Below are 18,689 nucleotides of genomic sequence, written 5' to 3' on the forward strand. Positions count from 1 at the left end.
TCACTATGTAGTTGAAGTGTGCCATGCTATCATTCATAAGATTATTGCACTCATATGTATCTATAATATTCAATAACTAAAACCATTCGCTGCTATTTTACACTATTATGTATATTACTGCCATGCTTGCCATATCTAAATGTTCTTATACTTCCCAGATTGCTGCTATGTCAATAATACTACCCAGATTGCTGCTATGTCAATAATACTACCCAGATTGCTGCTTGTTTACAGTACTCTTTTTTTTTTTAACTGTTGCTAGTGTACAGTGTTATATATATTGTTGCTTTATTTTAGTATAATTTTCTGTCTGGCTATATTTTTGCTTATATAGCAAGCAAGAAAGCAAGTGTATTTATATAGCACAATTCATACATCGAAGCGATTGAATGTGCTTTACAAAGAAAACTATATGGAAGTACAATAACATCAAAACAAATACTCAAATGAAGACATCAAAACAAATGAATACATCATAATAATAAAGAAACATAAAGATTAAAAATGGGATAGAAACATAGGAAGCTATAAGGCTAAACATTGTGGTTAAGTTTAAGTGCTCAGTCATAGGCACGTGAGAAGAGAAGTCTTTTTAACCTGGGGTACATCTAATATACTCTTCTTCTTAACTCCCACTACATAGTTGTCAGGTGCCATGTCATTTCACTGTGCAGGATGACACTGTTGTTCAGTGCGTGTGACAAATAAACCTTGAAACCTGAAACATTGCTGTCAGCAAAATAGTTGTGTGCCATCCTCTTTAAGATATGGATAATATTTTTCATTACTAAGTGTTCTGTCTGTGGAGGGTAAGTTTTGTGTGTCTTTTCAAATAAAAGGTTTTCCCAGTGTAGATTATGAAGAATAATTAATAAAATTCAAAGGCAATTGACTCCATCTTGGTTAATGCTTACATTTCAATAAATATTTAGTGTCTACTGACGTGAGTTGTGCTTATTGAATGCTGTGGGTGTTACATTGCAACTGGTAATCTAATATATACATATTTTCTTATGCATCCGCTAAATGCTAAAATAGTGTTACAGGTTGTGTGTGTGTGTGTTGTGTGTGTATTTTCAAATGAGAAATTACTTTACTGTATTTTAATTAAATACATTTACACACCAGTATTTAGTTTTATATTTTATGGCGTTTTATGAACAAGTATTTGCAAGTTGTAACAATATAAGTTTTAATGTATTTGTGCCTATCCCTGCTTGTATCATTTATTTATTTTCACAATATGAATTAGGTCCCTCTGAAATACAGTGTCATCTTATTTTCAGTAATGTCAATGACAATTAGTCATGGAACAGTAATTATAAGAGCAGCATAGTAACCTGCATCCTACTGCAGACCTGCCACTGTAGCTAAGGATTACTCCCTAGATGCCAGACTAGATGCTGCAGGAAGTTGTGTTGGGGGCCAGTAGGGGGCACTCTTCCCTATGTTCTAAAGACCACATCTAAACGCTCCTGGAATGCATGGGACGGTCCCCTGCGTAGTATGCAGTCTTTCTGGTGGGATGTTAAAAGAGTGTTTTGACTCTCTGAGCTCACTAATGGTCCAATGGCAATTTTTGTACAAGTAGTGGCATTAACCAGAGTGTCCTGGCAAAATCTAGACCTCATATTGTCATGGCCAATTAGTCCCAGGCATCCAACTGGATCATCCCAATAATTGTAAATTATCATAGGTTCTAACTAGATGTATGTAATCAATAATGTGTGGCACTCTGGACAAATGCATCAGATAAATTACAAAAATGTTAATAATTTAAATAATATGTGACCCTATCAAGTCATAGATTCATAATTATTTGAGGGGGACATACAGATTTACACGCTGTTCCCCTTTAGGTTTAAAGTATTCCAAGAATTCTGCCCCATATTAACATTTGGTCAGATGACTTCCAGTGCTGAACAAAGTGTTGCTATTGTATGTTGAAACTGCTAATTGCAGCAACAATATATTAGCAAATTTTCTACCTTATTCATTGGAGTCTACATTGTGTTGGTATTTGTAACTTAAGCATTATAAACTACAACTAATAATACTACAGTAAAGTATTTGCTACCCTTTTGGAGTGGCTGCTTTAAAGATGAAGTATCCTTTTTTTTACCTTTGTGCAATGGGCTATTAAAATAATGTGAACCCTTATTTTAATTAAATGTAAAAAATCATCCTGAAAATAACAATCTATACACTGTGGACGTTTTGCTGTTGTCTTCATCCGAGCTGTTCTATCTTCATCCGAGCTGTGCTGCATAACAACAAAGCATGTGACCCTGAATACATGGTTCTTTCTTACTGGTCTCCCACAAGTCCTTGTTGAGTCATCTTAATGCCCTGCCTCTAGCCACATTAGTTTAAATGATTCCTCATTCAGACTGTCACACCATAATGCAACACTTCAGGGTGAGATTGTATACACAGACCAGACCAGTAGATGGCACTTTCTCCTCCCTTGGAGTGATTTATATATAATTTAATATAACGATACCTGAAGTCGTAATGTTTATCCCTATGACATTAATTGGGCTTGAACATATTTGAATTTCAAATATATATTTAAATCAGAAATGCTTTTAATGAAGCATCAGTTCTACTGGATACTACTGCTGTTGTATTTGCGAAGTCAAGGTGGTTTAAGGTTATCAATAAGTATTTTTTCTATTTCATGTTTAGTGAATACACAGTAGTCAAGTTTAGTGAATACACAGTAGTCATTTTAGTGAATACACAGTAGTCAAGTTTAGTGAATACACAGTAGTCAAGTTTAGTGAATACACAGTAGTCATTTTAGTGAATACACAGTAGTCTTGGTGATGTTTGCTAGAACATATTAGTTTATGTTCAAAGTAGACATCAGGTGCATATCAGAAGGTTTATTTTCGAGCAAATTGCCTGAAGACTATCCAGTTGGCTATTTAACTGAAAACTGCTTAGTTCTAATTTCCTTGGAGAATCATGACTAAAAGTGTCCTTTCAAGGACAGGCATTAGAGAACAGGCCTCTCTCAGAGAAGAGTCTGATATTGGCTACATACCCAGTCACAATCTTATGTCTCCTATGATGTTATGAGCCTGGTCTTGTTACATCTTAAGACATTACCTGTTTTAAAGATGTCTCAGATATCTTGTTAAAGGCACATTTATACAAAGTATCTTGGCCCACCACTTATGTATGTCTGAAGATATTGTATGTCAAGACAAGGTGATGCTTGGGTGTGTTAATGTCACATTTGGTTATAGATCAAAATAGTGTTGTTTGTTTGGTATAAGGCTGACAACATTTCACTTTAATGGAATTGTGACAAATGGATAAAGGATGCTGAAGCTTCTCCAACCTTTTTTTTTGCTGTGAACCACAACTGACAGCTGACTCAGTGTATCTGACCCCGTGGGTTGTGTGAGGTTTTTTGTGTACAGTGAATATAGAACTATAGTAACCGTCTTACCAAAAATATAGGTCTATTGTAGTAATTATCTTCTCTTATAAAAAATATTTGGTTGCATAAGTGTCAGGCAGGCTTGGTTATTAAATTAAGAGCACGTTGTTTTATTTTTCCTTCACATAAACGTCCAATCAAATTACACCCTCCCCCATCTCAAGTACAATTACGTGATGGGTGACGTTACAACATGCGGAGGAGGGCACTGGGCAGGGACCACTTGGACCAGAAAGGACTCAACGCGATTGAATTTCAACGTAGAAACAACGGATTCAGTAGGCAGTGGACCCGGGCGCTTTGCCGAAGCCGAGCCCATTGTCTGCTTTTGACAGAGCAGCAAAGGAGAACCGTTCGATTAAACCATTACTACGGAGCGGATAGTCCTGAAAGGGAGTAGGCATTGCGGTTTGTGATACACAGAAAAGGGCAGGACACGGCCAAAGCTCTTAGTATAGCATATAACGGAAAATGAACAACATTCAAGTTTTAATAATATGAGTAAGAACCGCGTTTTTTTGCAATTGGCGACCAACTATTAAAGCGTCTGTGCAGTCTCGTTTTCAGACCACTAGTTCCCGCGGACTTATTTTGATCACATCGTTTTGAAATCGTTACATCGGGTCTGTTTATTTGTTTTCGTGTTGTAAAGAGTTACTCGTTTAAACCAAAATGAATTTCCAATCGGGGTCGGTGTCCGGTATCTCGCAGCAATCTCAACCGGCCATGCCCACCCCAGGCACGGTCCCAGCGCCCGTTCCGGTACCAGTACCCCAGTCTATCCCGTCCCAATTCGGATCAGGATCATCCGGTGGCTCAGGGCAGGGTCAGTTCGGTTCCGGAACAGTATCGGGCCAGGCTTCCCAGGGCGGCCAACAAGGCAATCAGCAGTTTGTTTTGTCCAACTCGGCAGCCATCCGGGCTGAGATCCATCGGTTCGAATCGGTCCACCCAAACATTTACTCAATCTACGACCTGATTGAACGCATCGATGACTTGGCCCTCCAGAACCAGATCCGAGAACATGTAATCTCTATTGAAGGTGAGTAGGGGGGATAGAATAGTGTTTCGCAGCAATTTTCACTATTAGCCTACTTGCATGTCAACCCCTAATATGGTCGGTCGTTCGGTCATTTCCTTTGATAGGCAATGGCAACATTGTCGCCATGGAGCCTACAACTCATTGTTTGGTGACAACAACATTACTTTCTGGGGGGCTGATTGTAGGAACCGCTAGTAAGAGTCCAGGAAATTAGTTACATGTACTCATTCATTCTTGTAAGGATATCTAGATTGTACTGTGTGATACTCGCAGTTTATTTTAATATGTCTAGATCTACATACCATATAACTGATCTGAATGCAAAAAAAAATCTTTGCTTCTGAAAAACAGAATAGTGTTCAAGCATCCTTTCTTTCTCCATCACTGAATATAGCTTATTTGAGACACAAGGATATTTGCTCTTCATTACAATCTGAGCTCAATAGCCTAGCAATATTAATAAAGACACATCACTGCAAGCAGTACACACATTCTCTCAAAAGAGGAAGTATCCTATATAACAGCAAGGACACTTATTTCCTAGAATGCCACGTAAACATTTATAACCCACACTACCTGTGACATAATGTTTTAGATTCTGCCCATCACACTATTATCTGTGGTGAGACTTGTTGGGATGAAGGGATTATGACAGATCTTTTGCACGTAGATCTAACACAAATTTCCACTACCACTGTGTGTTTTGAATTACTGTCATTGGCTTAAATCCTTATTTTGATTTAGAGACTAATTCTCACTCATGTTAAAGGATTTGATATATAAGAGCTGGTCTTATAGCGTCAACAGGGCTTATGCTAACAACATGTTTACCAATTACATTTTATTCTTGCATAGGAGACTGAAAAGAAAAATAGCCATAAGTTCAAATCAGATGGACTGTGTATGTGTATTAGATCTCTCCAGTGAAGTTCCTGAAATACCAGCCTGTTGTATCACCTCTAGACAACCTGGGATACAGATGTAGGATGGGGGTCCTTGATTTTGTAAGTCTTGGCCAACACAGACTAACAGTATGTGGCCTCCAGACTGCAGACCTGCCTACAACCAGAGCAAGGCAGTGAGTTACTGCTCTGTCAATACCGTTCTTGCTTCAGTGTGTAGTAGGGTGAGTACGGTGAAAATCGGACAATTAGCAGAATGGGACATTTACGTTTTTTAATGGAAGTCTTTGCGCGTGTTCCCTTTACACAGTCCTCACCCTAGCACCTGTCAATCAAGTCATTCTGTAATGAAATAACCTACGTCTGTCAGTGGTCAAAGTGCGACTGGAAGTTTCTGACATTGTGTGTCAAAATAGAAGTTCATCATATAAAGGTGCCCTTTAGGTGGTCTGTCGTATTTTAGATTTTATTTTTCTTCCAATTCAGGTCAATTTGGATTACAAAGTGAAACTCCCAACATTTATTCCTCGCTAACCCCTTTGATCCTGGTGCTAGATAGTTCTATCTGCAATCTGGTGTGTATAATAATACAAAAAATGTCAAACCCAGAAATCTTTCAGATATATCCTTACTCATATTTCATATTGAATTCATGTTCATATTTCAATTGATATCATTTTGCAATTACTTCTCAACAAGAAATGAATTACATTTCAACTCCTTTCTTTAAAATAATTGAATATTCTGTGCAGATGAAACCTTATTGGTAATTCCAATTTCAGGACTGTATTTAATATCATTTGCCAAACCCCCAAAAATGTATTGATAATGTCTCAGGATTAGGTTATTACAAAATTTTTTTATAGATCAAACCTTCTAGTCTCACAGTCTGGCATTGTTAAATGAGGAACTGTGAAAAACCCTATCATTTCAAAGTATTGTTTTGTATGATCACGTGAAAGTCGTGGGGTTAACTTACAGAAGGACTGCATTTTCCTATATGTGTCTTAGACAATGAGGGCAACAAAACCAACATGTCGGAGCCCTACTATTCATAGGTATTAACGTAGTAACGGAATGGCGAGGACACAGCTAGAATCTTTTGACTTGCCTAGCAGAATTCAGTATCTGTATTATTAGCGTTCCACCCCAAAAAACATGAGGATTTTAACACCCACCATCTGCTATATTCATTTCTGTAGTGTTCCCCAAAAACATTCTTCAAATGTAATTAGTTTTTCTGAGAAAATAAAAGGAATTTTAAACAATTAATTGTGCTTACTTCTGCCCATATATCGAATAGGATTAACATAATCTTTAATAAATATATTACCTGATATCTGATTTGGACCATAAGTCCGTCCTCCCTATTAAACACATAAACGAGGAATTTGTTAAATTAATCAAACGCCACTGAATTCCAATGGCTACCACCTTCATACTATATCAGTCTATATGTCTGACAAATGCAGTGGAGCTGTATCTTACAGTAAGTCTTTCCATGTAGTGCCTTCTCTGTAAATGGTGCTGATTATTCCTCTCCCTGCATGCATGTTTACTGGAGGCCAATGTAAGTGGGGGACCACTTTTGTAATCTTAGATAAATGTCCTGATGTAGGCTTCAAAGCCATTGTGTGTTGTGTGGGCATTGAACTGAGCCCATATCAGTCCCAGTTACAATTCTTTTAGGGTTATTTCTCCACTACATGACCATGCCTGACATATTTTAATCTAATGATAACGACAAATGCATTTGCTTCGCATGAAATTATCTCCCTGAAGTTTTTTGTTATTTTTATTGTTTGCCAAGGATTTCTGGGGAACATAGCATGACCAACTGTCAGTCTTCTGTATTTATGCAGCATATCAAACAAATTCAAGATTTTCATTTTTTTTTTTTTATCGTCATTGCAAACATTTTGGCCCGTGGCAGACTTGAAGTGCGTAAATAAGTGTTTCTCTGTCAAACTGGTGGGATTCTGGAAAATGTGCGTTCCATCAAATCATCTGGTAGACTACTTGAATGAGGATTTGCTGACGAGCAATCAAGAATGTTGTAGCCCACAAATAGTTACAGAATAAAAATGAGGGAAAGATGGGGACTGCATTATAATTGTATATCAGGGAGCTCAGATGGGAGTGGCAGATTCAGTGGCAGATGCATAACTTCAAACAACTATGTCAAAACATGAATGTGATTTGCACATGGACAGGAGCTTCTGGATCTTTAGCGAGATACATGACCTCTAAGGGCTTTAGAGAGAACACAGATCCGCAGCCACGTCCTTGTATTTAAGCACAAAGTGGTGTTTAAAAAAAAGGGCAAGAGCAGCAAGCAGTAAAGATACCAAAATGAGGCCACATTTTCATTCTGTTTCATTTCATTACGTTTGTTGAGTGTCCATCAAATGCGTGAGGATATTGGGCCTCATTCACCAAAATCTTGTTCTAAACACTACAAAAAGTACCCTTTTTCTTGAGGAAGGTCCTAAGAAAAGTCTATGTCAGATTCATGACGTGTCCTTAAACCGCACACAATTGTTCGCACCCATGTTCTTATAATGATGAATCCCATTGTCCTTGCAAATTGGAAGCTTGTGCCAGTTGTTCCTAATTAGCATATGTAAATGCACCACCCAACCCCATAAAAGGGCATGAGCCTGCAGGGCCGTGTGCGCACGCAGAAATCACCCACAGAAATTAAAAAGAAATGTTGAGAGAGAGATCAAGATTGCCCATACCAAAATCTGAGGATTGTAGAGCACCAGACTTCAAACATAAAAAAATAAAATAAACTTCAGTAGTTTTGAAGTGGAGGTACTGCGGCAGGAAGTGAACAGCAAATGAGCTGTCATAATCAGTAGCGTCAGTATTGGATATAAAATGACAACAAAAAAAGATGTATGTGATGCCATTACTTATTCAGTGAACGCTGTATCCGGAGAAGGGCGCAGAACTGAGGAAGCAAAAATAAAATCTGAGGCCAAAAACTTTTTTGCCGAACACAGAAGAATAATGTAAATGATTATTAAAAAATATGATAAATAATGGAATATTATTGTGATTTCACTTGAAGAAAATGCAATAACTAATTATTAGGCACAAACATTCAAATGTGCATAAGTGTGCTCTTGAATGTGTGTAAATTCTGTTCTTACCTAAGAACAATTTTAAAATAACAGAACATTGGCGAATCTTTGTGGAAACTGCATAAGAGTGATTTAAGAAGGAATTCCTTCTTAAGAACAGTTGGTGAATGAGGCCCATTCATTTTCTTTTTTTTGTTGCTTAGGGATGATTTCCCTGACACAAATGGCAGTTGACCGTTTTTTTTTATATAGTGTCTCAGGGCAGAACTGGGCGATCAATCTGCTGCCCTAGACAAGACGACAACAAATGCCCTCCTTCTGTCCTCACAAATCAAGAATTGTAAGCTATAGTGTCAGCATGTAATATTATGAATGTCGATCCATGTGGTATGATTACCATTTGTAATACAGGCCATGGGATTATGAAGTCATACGTACTATAAGTTTCTTCCAGTTGCATTTACTTCTGTCCTCCATTCCGCCTGTCTGTCACGTGTTTATATCACTAGCGAACTTGCAACACTATCTCAATATTGTGTCAGTTATTCCAGACCCGCTGTTTCCTGTGTCATTGAGGTGGGGTCAGACATGGCAGTATTGCAGGCAACATGGGGTCATCATTATCGTAATGCAGCATCATCCTATTAGTGCATTTTGCACTTTAGCGTCAAAGCGTCAGTTTCGAGGAGGGTGTTGGAAAACTGTTTTTCAAATTAAGTGAAGAACTAGGTCATTATCATTTGCAGTGGATCTAAAATAAAACCAAAAATGCTGACTGTTGACTTTGTGTGATGTGAAGAAGGAAAAAAAGAAGCTCAACCCATGAGGACGGTGGCAAGGTAAGACAATCAGAAGTACACGGTAGCCACTTCATGATTAATTGATGGCTTTGGGCGGACTGCAGTTGGAGTCTTGGAGGGTCACATTGGGCCTGATCCATTTTCTCCTCTGAATTGGGTGAACTGGACACCTTAGTTTGAGCTTTGATGCAGTTCCCATATTCTGATCAGATGCTGAATCTGTTGGGATTTTTCTTATTCTATTCAGGTATTGTTTAACAGCTGAGTGCTTTCCGATTATGCCAGTTAAGCACTGCTAAAGCGTGCTTTGTATTGGTGAATGTGTACACTATTACACCAGGCTTCTCTGGTCGTAACATTACGCATGTATGTCAGATTTATTATGTCTGCTTCTGTCAGGCTTGGTGTACCTACTTTGCCAACCAATAATGTTTTACCTATAGAGGTGTTGTGGAATAGGGTTTGTGCTGTAGTGGAGTGGGGAATGGTAGAGATTTGGGGAGAGAGGGTTGTGAACACTTATTTCGCCGACGGGCCTGTCAAGATCTAGTTACACCTGTGACTATTCACCATTATGTGTGCAAAAGTACAAGGTTATACCCAATACTTGCTGTTGTTTCTGCTACTGCCACAATCATCCATCACTTTCGTTGGTCTCTTGTTTTTTTTTTTTTATTGGATCCCAATTAGCAATCCATGGTTTGACCTGAGAATAACAAATCCAAGACTTTCAGCTTTTCCATTTCTTGTCATCCATGATTGTTTTTTGCTCCATTTCTCCAACATGCCAGCCTTTAGACATCCACTGTTTTGAGTACACTCTCTCCTCAAGGAGTAGTATAGACACAGATATAAAATGTTTCATTCATGTTTTGATGAAAATTCAGTGAAGTCCAGGCTTTATGCGGTTTGATTAATAGGCTTCAGTGTTACCCTTTTTATGTTGCCACAAAAAAATGCTGCATATTTGTTATGATGAGGATGAACAGTTTACTGGTTCACTGCTAAATTGAAGTGTGACACATTATTATTCTATGCCTTCTAAAAACTAGAAATCTAGTTCTTGACAACATAATGACAATGCACAATAGTTTTTTTCATCAAGCTTTCCATTTTTAGGTGTATTTGATTTTGAAATACCTTGTGTTTTAGCATTCTTCTTAATATACCCTGCTGTAATGTTCCTCTTACAGAAAGTGTGAAGAGCTTTATCATGAGATATTGGTGTAGTTAAAATAATTCACCTGTACTGTAGAACTGCACATTCCCTTCAATCTTGCATCATTGCTGAGTCTCTGTTGCTAAGAAACCACTGGCTCTCATGCCTTCAGTTGAAAGTACTAGAGAGAGAATACAATTTCTTCACCACAGCCCCTGCCAAAAAATAGATTTTAACATATCTTCTTAATTAATTGTTTAGGTGGTTGTCTTTTAGAAAACATTGTCATAGGATAATTTGAGATGGATTGTATGGATTGGTGATTGTTCTAGATGAGGTTTCCTCACCACTCCCTTCACAGTAGTGTTTTATATTCTATGCACTATTTGGTCTCAGTGAGCAAATGTACTGCAATCCCAAGTCACCAAGACAAAGGAACGGCATGAGTTTTATTGATTTAGCAAATACAGAATAACCAAGGCTTTTCACCGCAATACAAAAAGGTTTATGTTTTAAACATGGTTAACATTGACCTTTATTTAATATAAAGATTTCATCTTGTTAGTTTGCATGGGTCTGATATAACTGATTATAACCACATTTTCTGATATTGAAGATTATGATAATCTAAGAATGTCTTTCAGGTCTGGGTAATGCAACTGTAAAGTGTATTGAGTACACAAACCCACTGTGTCTGCTACTGAAAGCATTGATCAAAGATTCCATGATATAAGGTCCAGCCTGACCAGCACAGAGAAATGGGTTCAGGCAAAACACTTAACGTTAACCTCTACAACCTCCCTTCTCTGTGTTTAGGAGTTTGAAGGTATTAGGATGAAAGCAGGTGGCGCATTTTGTGTTTTTCATGTGTTATAACACGCACTACCTAACGGTAGGTTGTCTCTTGCTGTAACACAAAAGAACCCGGACTGGATTAAGTGTAGTAGAATCATACGTTAATGTAACAAGAAGCAAAATTTGATCTGTGTATCATTAAAATGTCCTCTGTTTTATCTCTGGGCCTTGTGTCTTAAACATTTAGAAGATTAAATGACTTATTAATTGTGTAATGTATTTTTAATGAACTGATGGTTCTGCATGCTACGCTGATATTCGGCTCATAATCATCTGGCAAGACACTATATACCCTCTGTAGAATTGATAGGTTTTAAAGACAGGGGACACTGACACTGATGTAAGACTTTATCTTATGTGTAAATTTGATTTTTCTTGTTCAGTAGTATCAATAACACCTTGTAGCCTCAATGGAATTACGGTTATTTGAATTGGCGCATTCCTTCTTTAGGAAGAAAAAAGTGTGAAAGTGAAATCTAGATCAGAGATACTGAAGAAGCTCCACAGCTTATCTGTAATGTGATTTCAGTGTTATTTTTAGCCAGTCATTCCAGGGCTGCAGTACTGTTCTATTAGCAAGAATGTTTGCCTTGGGAATATTGCTATAGACATTTGTTTGCCTGGATTCATTTTCGGATGGCTGTTCTAATTCCTTCCCTCATTCGTGTTTTCACATTCAACTTTTACAGTCCACTTTGAATGTACACTATGTTGAATTAGCTATGAGGTCCGGACTGCTGCTAGTTTTCTATTCTGCTGGATATTGAATGTCAGCCGGATGCTCTTCCAAGTCCGAAGTTAAGGTTGAGGCCTCCTATTTTTCTCTGATTATATACAGTAATCTCACTATGAAAACTGTTAATTACAATGTCACAACATCATATTCATTATTCTTTATATACAGTATCTCACAAAAGTGAGTACACCCCTCATATTTTAGCTAATTTTTGATTATATCTTTTCATGTGACAGCACTGAGGAAATGACACTTTGCTACAATGTAAAGTAGTGTGTGTACAGCTTGTATAACAGTGTACATTTGCTGTCCCCTCAAAATAACACAACACACTTCAATTGATGTCTAAACTACTGGCAACAAAAGTGAGCACACCCCAAGTGAAAATGTCCAAATTGGGCCCAATTAGCCATTTTCCCTCCCCGGTGTCATGTGACTCGTAAGTGTTACAAGATCTCAGGTGTAAATGGGGAGCAGGTGTGTTAAATTTAGTGTTATCGCTCTCACACTCCCTCATACTGATCACTGGAAGTTCAACATGGCACCTCATGGCAAAGAACTCTCTGAGGATCTGAATTAATAGAATTGTTGCTCTACATATGGAGGAGTGGAAGAGGCCTAGGCTATAAGAAGATTGCCAAGACCCTGAAACTGAGCTGCAGCATGGTGGCCAAGACCATACAGCGGTTTAACAGGACAGGTTCCACTTAGAACAGGCCTTGTCATGGTTGACCAAAGAAGTTGAGTGCACATGCTCAGCGTTATATCCAGAGGTTGTTTTTCGGAAATACAACATAAAGATATAAAACTGTAATTTTTTGTGAAGAATCAACACCAAGTGGGACACAGTTATGAAGTGGAATGAAATTCATTGGATATTTCAAACCTTTTTAACAAATAAAAAACAGAAAAATTGGGCATGCAAAATTATTCATACTTTAAGTGCAGCAAACTCTCTCCAGAAGTTCAGTGAGGATCTTTGAATGATCCAGTGTTGACCTAAATGACTAATGATGATAAATAGAATCCACCTGTGTGTAATCAAGTCTCCGTATAAATGCACCTGCTCTGTGATAGTCTCAGAGGTCCGTTTAAGGCGCAGAGAGCATCATGAAGAACAGGGAACACACCAGGCATGTCCGAGATATTGTTGTCGAGAAGTTTAAAGCCGGATTTGGATACAAAAAGATTTCCAAAGCCTTAAACATCCCAAGGAGCACTGTGCAAGCGATAATATTGAAATGGAAGGAGTATCAGACCACTGCAAATCTACGAAGACCCGGCCCTCTAAACTTTCAGCTCATACAAGGGGAAGACTGATCAGAGATGCAGCCAAGAGGCCCATGATCACTCTGGATGAACTGCAGAGATCTACAGCTGAGGTGGGAGACTCTGTCTATAGGACAACAATCAGTCGTATACTGCACAAATCTGGCCTTTATGGAAGAGTGGCAAGAAGAAAGTCATTTCTTAAAGATATCCATAAAAAGTGTCATTTAAAGTTTGCCACAAGCCACCTGGGAGACACACCAAACATGTGGAAGAAGGTGCTCTGTTCAGATGAAACCAAAAACGTTATGTTTGGCGTAAAAGCAACACAGCTTATCACCCTGAACACACCATCCCCACTGTCAAACATGGTGGTGGCAGCATCATGGTTTGGGCCTGCTTTTCTTCAGCAGGGACAGGGAAGATGGTTAAAATTGATGGGAAGATGGATGGAGCCAAATACAGGACCATTCTGGAAGAAAACCTGATGGAGTCTGCAAAAGACCTGAGACTGGGACGGAGATTTGTCTTCCAACAAGACAATGATCCAAAACATAAAGCAAAATCTACAATGGAATGGTTCACAAATAAACATATCCAGGTGTTAGAATGGCCAAGTCAAAGTCCAGACATGCATCCCAATCGAGAATCTGTGGAAAGAACTGAAAACTGCTGTTCACAAACGCTCTCCATCCAACCTCACTGAGCTCGAGCTGTTTTGCAAGGAGGAATGGGCAAAGATTTCAGTCTCTCGATGTGCAAAACTGATAGAGACATACCCCAAGCGACTTACAGCTGTAATCACAGCAAAAGGTGGCGCTAAAAAGTATTAACTTAAGGGGACTGAATAATTTTGCACGGCCAATTTTTCAGTTTTTTATTTGTTAAAAAGGTTTGAAATATCCAATAAATTTCGTTCCACTTCATGATCGTGTCCCACTTGTTGATTCTTCACAAAAAATTAGTTTTATATCTTTATGTTTGAAGCCTGAAATGTGGCAAAAGGTCAAAGTTCAAGGGGGCCGAATACTTTCGCAAGGCACTGTAGATGTGGTCTGCATTTGCTGCAGAGGTTGAAGGGGTGGGGGGGGGGGGGGGTCAGCTTTTCAGTGCTCAGACCATACGCCGCACACTGCATCAAATTGGTCTGCATGGCTGTCATCCCAGAAGAAAGCCTCTTCTAATGATGATCCATAAGAAAGCCTGCAAACAGTTGGCTGAAGGCAAGCAGACTTACTGGATTACTGGAACCAGGTCCTGTGATCTGATGGGACCAAGATAAACTTATTTGGTCCAGATGGTATCAAGCGTGTGTGGCAGCAACCAGGTGAGGAGTACAAAGACAAGTGTGTCTTGCCTACAGTCAAGCATGGTGGTGGGAGTGTCATGGTCTGGGGCTGCACTGGGGTGCTGACGACACTGGGGAGCTACAGTTCATTGAGGGAACCATGAATGCCAACATGTACTGTGACATACTGAAGCAGAGCATGATCCCCTCCCTTCGGAGACTGGGCCGCAGGGCAGTATTCCAACATGATAACAACCCCAAACACACCTCCAAGTCGACTACTGCCTTGCTAAAGAAGCTGAAGGTTGTGATGGACTGGCCAAGCATGTCTCCAGACCTAAACCCTATTGTGCATCTGTGAGGCAACCTCAAACGGAAGGTGGAGGAGTGCAAGGTCTCTAACATCCACCAGCTCTGTGATGTCGTCATGGAGGAGTGGAAGAGGACTCCAGTGGCAAATTATGGTGGCCACACAAAATATTGACACTTTGGGCCCAATTTGGACATTTTCACATAGGGGTGTACTCACTTTTGTTGCCAGTGGTTTAGACATTAATGGCTGTGTGTTGTGTTATTTTGAGGGGACAGCAAATTTACACTGTTATACAAGTTGTGTAGATGACCACTAGCAGTGTTTTATTATGAGTATTTTGTTTCATACTTTTATTTCATGGGACTTATTTTTACATTATGCTATCTGCATGGGGGACTAATCTCGCACACACACACACAAAAATAAAATTAAATTAAAAAATATTACACAAAAAAAAATATAACCAAATATACACCAATAGCTTCATGGGAAGGCACGTTACAAGACGATGCACGTTCCTTCGGCCAAGTTAAGTTAATGGCGGCAGCCTTCCCTGGATCACCACTTTTTAGCACCCTTTGATATGCGGAGCGAGGTATGTGTTTCATTGTAGTGTACTATTTCATATAAATTCATTTCATACGTTCATTTCACATGATAGCTGTTACCTGCTATGCTGTTATCAATGTGATGCTAGCTAGCTAAAGTGCATTTGTCAAAGGATTATTTTGTATCTGGCTAAATTGCCTTTGTTATTTTTCCCTTGAGTTTTCACGGTGTTGGTGCTATGCACACTCGTCTGGATTAAAGTACACCCGTATGGAAACACTCCCAAGACTGTTTATTTCAAGTTGAAGGGCTGCTACAAGTTGTACACTCATACTTACATTGTAGCAACGTGTCATTTCTTCAGTGTTATCACATGAAAAGATATAATCAAATATTTAGTGGTGTTAGTGGTGTACTCCCTTTTGTGAGATACTGTATGTTGTGTGTAACTGCCATGGCTTCAAAGGGCCTCATTCTCACACTGACCCTGTCATTCTGTGTCAAGGACAGAGTAGTGGTCCTACCTCCTTAAACCAACGGCTCTAGGAAGGGATACCACATGGCCATCTCAAGCATGGCCTAACAAGCCTTCACTCACTTCAGTATTGAGTTCAGCACAATGGCACATTGTGTACAGAAATGCCTGAGGGACCGAGAGACAGAAAGATGGGGAGAGAGTGGAAAGAGGGAGTGTGATGGAGGGAATGGGAGAGAGATGGTGAGAGCGAGAAGGGGGGGCAGGGAGGGAGAGAGAACATTGGCCTGTTGCCAGAGTGTGGCACATAACATAAGCTGCCAGAAGCAGTCTGCCTATACAGTACTCTTGCAAATGACCAGAGTGGACATGTCTCTCTTTGCAATGGGAAAAGTGATTGATTTTAATATTTTTTGTCATAACCTTTGAGTTGAAATGAAACTGAAATGACTGGTATTGTGGTCATAATCTGTGACTGCGATCACGTAAGGATAGTTAAGATTGCATTCTGTTTGCATTCTCCGGTGAAGAAATTCTGCCGCTAACACAACATGCTTTACAGGTAGTAGGACATAGGTCATGAGCGAAGGTCAGCCAGAGCATCCCAAAAATGTGATTTAGAATTTTAAATTTAAACCCTATTCCTCTATTTTCCTTAAGGTCTATATTTTGGATTACTCTCTTCATTTGACCAGTGTATGCACACATCTTTGCCATTGGTGACCACTTGTCAAATAAGGCCTTTTGGTCAATTAATTCATTTTAGAAAGGGCTTAGTGTTAGTTATGAAGAAAAATAAATGGAACTGTTTTGAGGGGCCCCCAGGTGGTGCAGCGCTCTAAGGCACTTTGGTAGAGTCAAGCAACTGGCGTAAATGTGTCTAGAAGCTATAATACATTTTCATTATGAAATCAGACTTATATAGTATATTTCTTATTTCATTATAACATCTATAATGGAGTGTGAAACTTTATAAAGACAAAAAAACTTTAGCAGAAATGTTTGCTTCTTGATGTAATTTGAAGTGTTCATGAGCTCTGCCTCTTCTCCATTTTGATTGGTACAGGCGAACATCCAATCACATTACTTTCTGCCCTCAGAACATGTTTGGGTAAATAAAACTGGTGTGTGCGTTTTGATCTTAGATTTTGATAATTTGTTTCTCCCCATCATGCTGGCTGATTTGATGTAACATCCATAACACTTATTAGCTCAAATTCTCCAACATGCCAGCATTTAAAAGTCCCTCTAAGGGATACTATAGGTTAATTTGTAGAAATTGTGATCTTTTGAAGTTACTTTGCAATTGTCATGTCCATAAGGCTGGAATTACCATCTGTATTTTATTTCTCCTGTGGTATTATGGACAACATAGTTTGCGTATGCCTATCAAGTCCGCTGTTTCCCTTATTCACTTATGTTCTACTTGCAAATAACTTTGTGTTGCCCCTCTATGCCAAGGCCATGCTGTTCCGCTATAACATCTCCAAATATTTATCACTATGGACCATTAATCATTATGAAGTGTCATTGTCAAATTTGAAGGCACTGCTGTAACTATAGCGCAATACAGTCCAGTATATTTCAGTTTCTTATCATCACAGATTCAGTCATTTACTACACAGGAAACTCATTTAGCCAGCCAGCCACCACCTGTGTCTCTGTTTAAATGTGGAATGCTGTGTTTACAAAAGCTGGGAGAGTTTTTGCTGGTTGTAGACCTGTACCGTACTAAATCCTGGAGTATAAACACATCTGCCTGTGACGCTAAGACATACAGCTACGGTAAAAAATAAGTGACCACTGAGCCTTTTTCTTTCCTTTTCAAAAAAGTCAAAAAGGAATGTTTTAAGTGAGGAACAGAAGCGTTCTATTTGCAGTGGTCTCTTAATTTTAACACTTGTGTTCCTCACTGAAAACCTTCCTTTTCAGCTTTTTTGGAAAGGAAAGAACAAGGTGCAGTGGTCTCTTAATTTGTTCCGGAGCTGTATATTCATTGTGTATTCAACAATTGAGAGAAACAAACTTGAACAAAATTGCTTTTTCAGCATCATTGTTAGATTGTTGCATAAATGTTTTTTGAAAAAATGTGTCCATTAAAATAATATTAGATTGATCAGAAATACAGTGTAGACATTGTTCCTGTTATAAAAGACTATTGTAGCTGGAAACAGCAGATTTTTATCAGAATATCTACATAGGTGTATGGAGGCCCATTATCAGCGACCATCACTCCTGTGTTCCAATGGCGCATTGTTTGCTAATCCAGGTTTATCATCTTATAATGTTAATTGATCATTAGAAAACCATTTTCCAATAATATTAGCCCAGCTGAAAACTGTTGTGCTTATTAAACGAGCAATAAATCTGGCCTTCTTTAGACTAGTTGAATATCTGGGGCATCTGCAATTATGGGTTCAATTACAGGCTTAAAATGACCAGAAACAAACTTTCTTCTGAAACTCATCTGTCTGTTCTTGTTCCTATCTATTCTTGTTCTGAGAAATGAAGGCTATTCCATGCCACCGAGTGATGTTTCTTTTTACTTTTCTCCTAATGTTGTGATGTCCAATTGCCAGATCCAACTTTGTCTTATCACGGCAACTCTCAATGGGCTTGGGAGAGTTAAAGGATATGCAACCCCTGAAGACATACTCTGCGGTCCAAATGTTTTCCAAACCTAGTTGCCTAAACCGCAAGTTGGCCTTGGACCAACATACTCTGGCTAATGAATGCAATTAGATTGCAAGCTCCTGACCCA

The 18,689-nt window shown here is 38.9% G+C and overlaps 1 protein-coding gene across 2 annotated transcripts in view; it reads left to right on the top strand.

Moving 5' to 3' along the window:
* The first annotated feature begins 3,646 nt into the window (after positions 1-3,646).
* agap3 (ArfGAP with GTPase domain, ankyrin repeat and PH domain 3) overlaps positions 3,647-18,689 on the top strand; it is a 146,655-nt gene continuing 131,612 nt past the window's right edge. For both annotated transcript variants that reach the window (XM_010885899.4, XM_034288789.1), the window contains exon 1: positions 3,647-4,493. In XM_010885899.4, the coding sequence (XP_010884201.1) occupies positions 4,124-4,493 (370 nt within the window). In that variant the 5' untranslated portion in view covers positions 3,647-4,123. The remainder of the gene's footprint in view (positions 4,494-18,689) is intronic.

The sequence above is a fragment of the Esox lucius genome, chromosome 3 (genome assembly GCF_011004845.1).
Source record: "Esox lucius isolate fEsoLuc1 chromosome 3, fEsoLuc1.pri, whole genome shotgun sequence".
Lineage (NCBI taxonomy): Eukaryota > Metazoa > Chordata > Actinopteri > Esociformes > Esocidae > Esox > Esox lucius.